This window comes from Aphis gossypii, chromosome 1 (genome assembly GCF_020184175.1).
Source record: "Aphis gossypii isolate Hap1 chromosome 1, ASM2018417v2, whole genome shotgun sequence".
Lineage (NCBI taxonomy): Eukaryota > Metazoa > Arthropoda > Insecta > Hemiptera > Aphididae > Aphis > Aphis gossypii.
In genome coordinates, this window is record NC_065530.1 from 81,097,962 (window position 1) to 81,107,829 (window position 9,868).

General features: G+C 23.5%; 2 protein-coding genes across 7 annotated transcripts; both read left to right on the plus strand.

Moving 5' to 3' along the window:
• The first annotated feature begins 751 nt into the window (after positions 1-751).
• LOC126549005 (NCK-interacting protein with SH3 domain) lies at positions 752-5,771 on the plus strand. Of its 6 annotated transcripts, none has more exons than XM_050197255.1 (11): positions 752-954; positions 1,056-1,185; positions 1,802-1,986; positions 2,045-2,236; positions 2,394-2,507; positions 2,810-3,124; positions 3,648-3,850; positions 4,398-4,501; positions 4,563-4,787; positions 4,956-5,128; positions 5,213-5,771. In XM_050197255.1, the coding sequence occupies exons 2-11, from the start codon at positions 1,164-1,166 to the stop codon at positions 5,402-5,404; spliced, it is 1,725 nt and encodes a 574-aa protein (XP_050053212.1). In that variant the 5' UTR covers positions 752-954; positions 1,056-1,163; the 3' UTR covers positions 5,405-5,771. The 6 variants fall into 6 exon arrangements, with proteins under 6 accessions (XP_050053212.1, XP_050053338.1, XP_050053294.1 ...); XM_050197381.1 differs by having other exon boundaries at positions 1,085-1,185; XM_050197337.1 differs by having other exon boundaries at positions 752-950.
• A 1,229-nt stretch (positions 5,772-7,000) lies between these two features.
• Positions 7,001-8,266, plus strand: LOC126549235 (peptidyl-prolyl cis-trans isomerase-like 3). Its single transcript, XM_050197874.1, has 5 exons — positions 7,001-7,219; positions 7,448-7,522; positions 7,601-7,762; positions 7,838-7,956; positions 8,018-8,266. The coding sequence occupies exons 1-5, from the start codon at positions 7,217-7,219 to the stop codon at positions 8,142-8,144; spliced, it is 486 nt and encodes a 161-aa protein (XP_050053831.1). The 5' UTR covers positions 7,001-7,216; the 3' UTR covers positions 8,145-8,266.
• The last annotated feature ends 1,602 nt before the right edge of the window (positions 8,267-9,868 follow it).

The window sequence follows — 9,868 nt, forward strand, 5'->3', positions numbered from 1 at the left end:
ATATTTTAAATAACACATAATATACCCAATCAGTAATCACTCTGTATGATATGCAATGAATTATGATATAAACGTTACAAAAATATAGGTATTAAAATAAAAAAAGTAAAAAAAAAAATTAAATACATTTTTATCGCTTTAACTTAATATTTTGAGCTATAGCTTTTAAGAAATCGTTAAGTTTTATTTTATTTTCCCTAAAACGAGTGCATAATATATCATACAGAGTGATTATAGGTAGGTATATGTGTTATTCAAAATATTCCAATTTGTACTATTTTTCCTCTGAAACTTTTTTCTGTTCCCCCATCTTCTAATCGATTTTGTAAAAAAGTTCCGTTTTTCAAATTTTTTTTTAAGAATTTTTGTTAAAAAAGATAGTAAGAAATACTAATTTTTTTGTTTTAACGCCACAAAAGTAACAACTAAATCCAATTTACTACTAGAAACAAAACAAATCTACCCTTTAAATTTAAGACCCAAGCATTTTTTTACCTACCTACACGATTAAACGCGTAAAAAAAAATTTTATACCTAAGTAATGAATCGCTACTCATCTGCTCTGAATTTAAAAGTACAAAATACCTACAAGTATTGTATAATGTATTATTATTAGGTATAATAATTAAATTATGTAAGTAAATAAATGCCTGTTATCAGCTGTTTATTATCTAAGTTTCATGAAGATCGACCATTTAGATCAGCTGTTGGGTTGCAATTCGATTATACTTATCTATACCTATGCGTTTTTTTATACTTACTGGCTACTGTCTACTAGTTCGTGCTCGACACCTATGTCGTCACTCATCTTCATATTGTTGTTTATCACGATCACGATTTACATTTAAATTAATATTTTTCAATTGTCTTATCTACGAATTTTATCTTTTTATTATCTAACTCAGTACCTACTCACAATCGATCGGTTACAACTTGCAATGGTAATGGTAGTAGGTACACAATACTTAAAATATCCAATGTCCATTTAAAATAAATATAAATGTTTATTTTATTTTACTTAATACTTATTGCGAGTTAATTATTATTTTTTACAGTTATTATTATAAAAAAAAATTTTGTCCAGTACTAACTGTCATCAACATTGCTATAACCCAAAACAATTTAATGATTTGTGATAGTATTATATTTCTACGAGGACAAAAATGAACGATACATCAGAAAGCAGTAAGCTATAGACAAAATTATAATTAATAGACATTCCCAGTTTCCACCTTAAAACCATCCAACATGATCATGTACATATTTTGTTTTAATTGTTTTTATGGGTATGAGTATTTAGTGTTCAGTATTATTGCTTACATGTTACATAATATATTATGTTATTTTGCAACTATAGAATTATTATAGAATATTTTTAGTGTTTAAAGTGTCTTTATGGCTCTATAAATATTAGACAGTAATATACTAATATATTGAATTATAATTTTTAGATAAAATTACAACTTTTAATGGTTTACTTTTAAATTTTTTATAAATACCATAGGTAAACAGTTAGCAATTTATTTTAGTTTCTATGGCTCAGAGTTTAATTATAGACTTAATTACTTCATATAATGTCATTATACCTACTTTCTATTAAAAAAAAAAAAAAAAACTAAAAATGTGGTTTAAAGAATATTATAAATTAAGGTATAAAATATTTTTTTTATGTGTACATCCTCCTGCAATAAAATAAAACAATAGTTGATACCTAATTACTTTTTATCAATAATTTAAATTAAAATAAATATTAATACTATCATTAATTATAAATTGGGAATATTTTTGTTGTATTGATTAGATTATGAAATGCTTCAAGCATTATACGATTACAAAGATACCTCTTCAGAAAGAACATTGGATTTCAAAATGTATGATGAGTTTTTCATTTATCGAGATGTTGCTGATAAAAAGAGTTGGTGTTTAGTTATCAACGATACTGGTGATTTAGGATACGTTCCATATAATTATGTCAAAACCATTTATGTAAGTAAATTAAACTATTATTAATAATATATTTAATTGACTATTTAAATGGTTTCAGGTAAAGGATACTCATGTATTAAATTTTTTAGACAAATGTCTGTCAACAGTTCAACAAAAACTTGATGTAAATGATAATTTTTCTGCTAAATATAAGTTGTATGAATCATTATTGAGACGACAAAAGAAATTTAAACAAAAACTTTCTTATAATACACTGGATACTCCTATAGAATGTAAAACTGTTGATAAGGTATTACTTTGAATATTAATGTTTTTTTAAGTTTATACATTTATAAATTTAATTAGGTATTTAAATAATGTGGGTTAAAGGTTTAACTCTGGTACTTATCTATGTATTATTGTAAATTATGAGATTTATAAACACAAGTTTTTTATTATGTTTTTAGGGTAATCAATCTGAAGTATTTGACCAAATATTAGATGAAACTAAAAATAGTATAGGTGTCTCAAATAAATCAAAGGAGATAACTATTCCAGATGTTTATGAAGTAGTGCAGCAAGTACGAATTAATGTTAAACATTTAATTGTTGGGTATTTATTTCTACATAATATAAACTATTAAACTAATATGAAACAGTATCTACAACATCAATATTTATATTCATTGATACAAATGTTAAAACTTAAGTTATAATACTATCATGTATTAAAAAAAAAAAATCCAAAGACAAAATTATAAAAATTAACATTGTGTGCAATATAATAATATTTAGTAATTGTTAGTTTAAGGGGTTTAAACAAATTGTTATGTTTCAAAATTCCTTGAAAAAATTTTAATTACTAATAAAAAAAAATTTTCAGGTAAGAAATCATACAGGATTGTCTTACAATTTTTCTCAAGTAGCTGTTTCTGTTGTGATACAATATCTGTCTGATCTAGTTGATGAATCTGCAAGATCTAGTCTCAATGGTATACGTGAAATTATCGATGCTTTTCCTCCTACAAGTGCAACATTGCCAGTAAAATGTTTGGAAAATACCAAAGATGGAAAATGCATGCAACAGTTATTGGAATACTTAACAGCAATTAAAGAAGATTCACAACAACGTTCATGGCAAATCTTTGACGATCATGTTCAAATTGAAGACTGTTTAATACAGCTCACGAGTATCTTGGTAATGAATTATTCTTATTTATTTATTAAATTGAGTATATTGTATAATGTTAATATTATATCAGTTGAACATTAAAAAAAATAATTTTACGATTTGTGTTGATTACATATTTTACATTTATTCCAATAAGTAATTTTTTTTTATAATATATTTATGATAGTTGTATAATATTTATGATTTATTTTTATTAAAGATCATATTAAGCAAAATATGTTTTTATAATATTCAATATTTTTTTAATATTTAAATTAAAATTAAAATTTTTATTATCCGATTTAATTAATTTATTATCTTAAAAATCAGGATATTAGAGTATGAACCTATTGATTTTGTAAAATTTATTTTTGTATCGGCATATAAAAGTATTTAAAAAAGTTCCGAGTTAGAATAAACATTTTTCATTTTACATTTTGAAATAAAAATTTGGAATGATTGGAATCCTAGCAATGACAAAATTAACAGTGTACCTACCTATATTCTTTTATAATATAATTATTCTTATTATATTTTTTTTTTATTATAGAAAAATGCAGATCCAATGGTCATCAATCATATTTTAAAAATTGATCAATATACATCAATTGATAGTTTATTAGAATATTACCAAATGGAATTACGATGGGCGATTAAAAAACAGTTGCTTAACATATTTTCAGAACTATGTAAACTCAACTTTGTTGTGGTTGAAATTATAATTAATTCCATATTACCAATGGAATTAGCAAGGTATTTGTTATTTAATTATTTTATTTTTTAGTAAATATTTAAAACCTACTTAAATAATTTAATACCTATTTATGACTATGCATTAGTTTATTTTTAACTAATAATTAATTGTTTTTATTGAACTATATTTGTACGGGAATTTGTTTGCATGCTCATACTCAGTGGAATTAAAAAAAAAACTTATTAAATAATTTTACCATAACTGTCCATAACCATAAGTATTTGACCTCACATTCAAATTTAAAATATTATTGATCTTTTTTGACTTATGTACACCTAAAACACTTCATTATTTTCTTAATATTTTTTTAATAATATGGCTTGGCTTACAGTATTAAAATTAAAATCTAAAACATTAATCAAATATTGTAAAATATTTGAACTTTTTACTACATTATTAAGGCTAATATAATATATTGGCGATGTTTTAGCATTGTTAATGAAAATGTATTATTTAATATTTATGTATTGCTTATTTTTATTATAAACATTTTGTATACTTACTGATTTATGTTAAAAATTTTTATTTGGAATGAAATATGTTTAGAGATATACAAAATAACAATGATGATTTAAACAAACAAGTCATTCTTGCTGAATTTCTAACACTCATTTTATCAGTTGGAGAAAATTTACCTATTTCTTGCTTTGGTAAAACATTTAATTTAGATTCATCTACAAAGCTTCTAATAAATAATTATTAATTTTTCAGAATATATGAATGTGGACTTTGTCACAAAAATACTAAGTGATATAGAAGACAATGAACTGAAATCTCCTAATGATGAAAAAAAGACTGAATGCTTGATAAATTTATTGTTGTCTTATAATCTTCAATTTTCAAAAATTGAATCAAACACCACTTTAAAAGGATTAGCTCAGAGAAACAATGCTAAAGTACTTACTGAAAATTTGTTGATTTTATTAAATACGGAAAGTAAGTATAACAATTTTCTAACAATGGCAGATATATGTTAACCACATAAATTTAATAACACTATTGATAGATACGTAACATCAATCCAATAGAATTGTCTACTTACAATGTTATTTAATTTATGATTAAATATATATATATATATTTATACAATATACATTTTAATAGAAGATCCTGTACAAGTTTTAAAATTGAAGAAAAAGCCAAAAAATTCTGTTGAAAAAATGTTAAATGATATTCTTGCTGACTCAAAAACTGCTAAACTATTTTACATTAATGATATAGAAGTTTTAATTGATATTATTATACGTCAATTATTGAATATTCCGTCTGAAGAAAAGGTAATGAATTGAAATTTTTTGTTTTTAACTATGTACATAATTGTCAGTCAATAATTCATAATTGTTTTGTTTTATCACGTCAAGGCCCGTACTTCATACTTGGAACTTTGTAAGAATGTAATTTTTAATACAGAATATTTAGACCGAAAACATAAATTATCAGATCTGAATAATTGCCTTCAAGAAATTCTTGCAGATGACAGTTCATGCACAAAAGACCAAGATGTTTGTATTATTAAGGAAATTTATTTAAAATATCCAGAATTGTTGAAATAAAACTGTCTAAAAATATATTTATTACTAAAATATAATAGTCTGCTTACTTACTATGTTGAGTATTAATCAAAATGCTAAATGTGCTTGCAACAATGTTGTGATAATTATTCCTATATGATGTTATTTATATGTGCCAAATATTCTCTTAAACCTTTTTATTAATATTAAAATTTAGATTTTTCTTCTTTTAGCTTATAGCTTTATTGTAAGTTACAATAAATTTTAATATTTTAAAATTTTGTTTCATATTTAAATATTTTATTATATTAAATATAATATATTATTTATTAATATTATACCTTTTATGTATTCACGTTTGTTAAATTTACCTTTTACTTATATTGAATATATATATATAATATATGTATTTGTTTTGTATTACTTATTAAAGATTTTAGTTTATCAATAAAAAAAATTTCCGTGTCTGATATTACATATTTTATAAAAAAAATGGACTGAATAATAACAAAAACATTAAGCATTATATACAGCAGCTCTCATTTATTCAATAAGTGTTCTAAAAATGAGAATGGTTAATCAGATGACAAGCCACAAGTACATAATGATGATTGATGATGCTAACAACTCACATAGGGAAATTTGAATAGTTAGATATTTAGATATTTATACATAATTTTTACCACCCACCATTTTATACCAAATGTTTTTTTGTTTTACCTACTTATTTTTTCCTGATAAGAACCACTACTTTTTCTTGTTAATTTTTGGCAGATAATTTTTTGAAAACTTTGATTTAGACGTACCTATATAAATTAGAATACTATCAAATAGTTGTTGAGATAGATATTTAACTTTGTGTAGGTTTAAACAATATAGAGGCTATAATTTGAACATTAATGTAATTATGATTAATCAACCAACATTTTATAATTCATTAAAAATTGCCCAAGTATAATAACTACTAGATTAAATATTACATAATATGTTATAGATGTTATAGTATTTTAAAACTTCTTTAATGAATATTATTAATTTAATAATTTTGAAATCACTAGTTCAAATTATGATTTAGATTCATTAATATTTTCAAAAAAATCATCTGCTTAACAATTTACCGTAAAATAGATTTTTTGTTATTTGTATAAAATAAAGTTTGTATAATATTGTATCAACATAAGGTACTAGGTACTAAGAAATACAAATTTATAAAATTTCAATTTTCAAGTACAATTAAAATCTAAAGATCAAAATTTAAAAGAATATAAAATATTATTTATCATGGTTATAGCTATGAAAGTATGAATCGAATACTATCAGATTTTATACTAAATTTTGGTAAAAAGAAAAATAGTCTAGTTTTTAAAATGCAATTGTAAATTAGGCTTAGGCAATTCGACATTAGTAGACCAATAAGTCATAAGTCATATTATCATAACTCATAAGCACGATTAAGGTAGACTATCTGTAATCGTGGTCATATGCAATAATTAAGTTAAGTTTAAGTAGCAATAATTATATTTTAGGCCCACTCAAGATGGATATAATATTATATATCCATCTTGGGCCCACTGATAATTTCTTATCACGGATAGTTGATTTTTGTTGAATTCTAATCACGATTGTAGATAATTCTGTAGTATTCATTTTTCACTTTTCAGATATTTTCTATAAACACTTTAAACAGTATAAACAAAATACCTAGAATAATATAACTACCTGTTATAAGATTCTATTTGTTACTATGTTAAAGTAATTTGTATTTACGTTAATTTAAATTTGTCATAATTTGTATTTACCTATCTGAAAGATTTGTTTATGTTGTCCAGAAATTGTATTCGTCTTCTCTGAATTATGGTAAGTCAATCATCACAGGACTGTTTGTGGATTAATACACTTTTTGATAAATTTATATTGGTTCCAATTATCATGTATAATATAATAATCCAATAAGCGTAATATTGTATATTGCAGTATTGTACAGTCCTTTAAAATAATGTACTAATAAGAGTAACTGAAAATAATCCAAAGACTGATTGTATTTATTTTATGATTTTATTTTATTTTGTAATCATTGTATTTCAGTCTGTAACCTTACATACAGATGTCGGTGATATAAAAATTGAAGTATTCTGTGAAGAATGTCCTAAAACTGCGGAGGTAAATAAATATATTATGTATTTTGATACTTATTAATGTTTAAATATTTTTTTAATTAATATTATTGTTGGAAATTAGAACTTTTTAGCGTTATGTGCCAGTGATTATTATAATGGCTGTTTGTTTCACCGTAACATTAAAGGATTCATTGTTCAAACTGGCGATCCAACACATACGGGTAAAGGTGGTTCATCAATTTGGGGTCGGAAGTTTGAAGATGAATTCAAAGAAAATTTGAAAGTAATTATACTTCAATTTGTATGTTTATTATCTTAATAAATAATAATAATTAATAATATTTTATTAAAATCTTAGCATAAAGAACGAGGAACTATATCAATGGCCAATAATGGGCCTAACACTAATGGTAGCCAGTTTTTTATTACATATGCTGCTCAACCAAACCTGGATTTAAAATATACAGTTTTTGGAAGGTAATACAAAATTTAATAAAAATTGTTCTCTAGACTTAATCTAATATTATAATTTTCTTAGGGTAATCGATGGATTTGAAGCTATAGATGAACTAGAAAAACTGCCAGTGAATTCAAAAAATTTTAAACCTTTAACTGATGTGAAAATACAATATATTTCAATTCATGCAAATCCTTTGGCAACATAAATATTACATTAAACATTATAATGATATTAAAGTGTAATTACTAAAATTATTAATACAATTATTTTTAATACAAATTGTATAAGTAAAGTTTTTATAATAAACTGCATGGACTGATTAGTAAATCGTATACATATTTTGATTTTGTAGACAGACCAAAATTATTTTTAAATATTTGGATTTTGGATGGAATTTCAGACACTTTTAATTACTATCTATGTTCGAAAATAGCAAATTATCCTATTTTAATTTATTACTAATTGTAGTTAATTTATAACTTAACTTAACCTAGTGATAAGTGAAGGTGGTCATTCATTTTTGATTTACCATTAAATATTGAGATAATAAAGAGTATGAATAATTTTCATACTTCTTTATTTCTTGATTAATTCCAAAATATAAATTGCTAGTCTGTAAATTGAGTTTTGGTTACAAATATGCTAACATACCAAGTAGTAACTTGGGTGTTTTTATTAAGTACTTGTGTACTTCGTGTACAACCCTTACAATATACTTTAAGTTTACTGAGAAGTCAACAGCCTACTTTGAATACCTTTTGTGCATGTTATGCCAATAACTGAAAATACTACTAGGCGCATATACAAGGGGGGTTTTAGGGTTTCACCCTCCCCCCTTGAAATTTCAGGAAATAAGTTTTGTTAAATATTAGTTTGGATTATTTAATTGCCGCATTTGCAAATTAGATTTTATATTATAAAAATACACGTTTTTAAAGATAATTAAAACTTTTTTTTTAATAATGGCATATTTTATGAGAAATAAATAGTACTATAATTGAAATTGTGTAAAATTCTTGTTAGGTTGGTTTATATAAGTATGAAAATATACAAACCTCCCTGACAAAAAAAATATATATACATATAAATAATTTTTTTTGTGTACACTGTACGCACTTGGATACTACCATTAAATTGTATGAAATATATTTAATAAAGAATTGCAAGAATGAAGAATATTATAAACAAAGTATAAAGTATCTGGACTACTTTGTAAATTGAATTGCCACATCACCTATAAGTAATTTATATTGCAATAAATAATAATAAAACATAAAATAATTTTTTAAACCTACTAGGTACTAAAAAAGTCATTTTAGATTATGATTACAGTGATGAATGTATTGAATTACAAATGAGTTTTTATTTTTATATTTTATACCTATGTGTCAATATGTCATCATTATTTGACACTTAAATTTATAACTTTGAGAGTGGTTATTGCTACACAATTTAATTTATTTGTTATTTTAGGTGGTCAAAACTCAAAATTATAAAATGTTTGATAAAATTAGAAAAACTGCATAATTTAGTCTGTAGTTGCTGTTGTAATTTAAAAAGGAATGATCATACAGACTTTAAATTTTCACAAAATATTGAAATAAGTATTTTTTTATTTATAATTTAATTCAAAAAATATTTAGTCTCTTTTTGTGCTATTTACAGACAACTTAAATTTTAGTTTTGTTTTTAGATTTCTTCTTTTTACAATCCTTAAATTGGTTCAATGACTTCGGCGGATTTCCATTGGTATCGTCCATCACCGCTATCTACTTTTGATAGTTTTTCCTATATCTTCAACGATTATTTGTTCCATAAACGGTGTTCTTGGTCCACCTACTTCTTCTCTTTCTTTTTTCTTTCAAAAATGTTCTTTTTCTCGGTAAAAATGCTCGGAAATTGTCTAAAATAATACCTATGATATATATA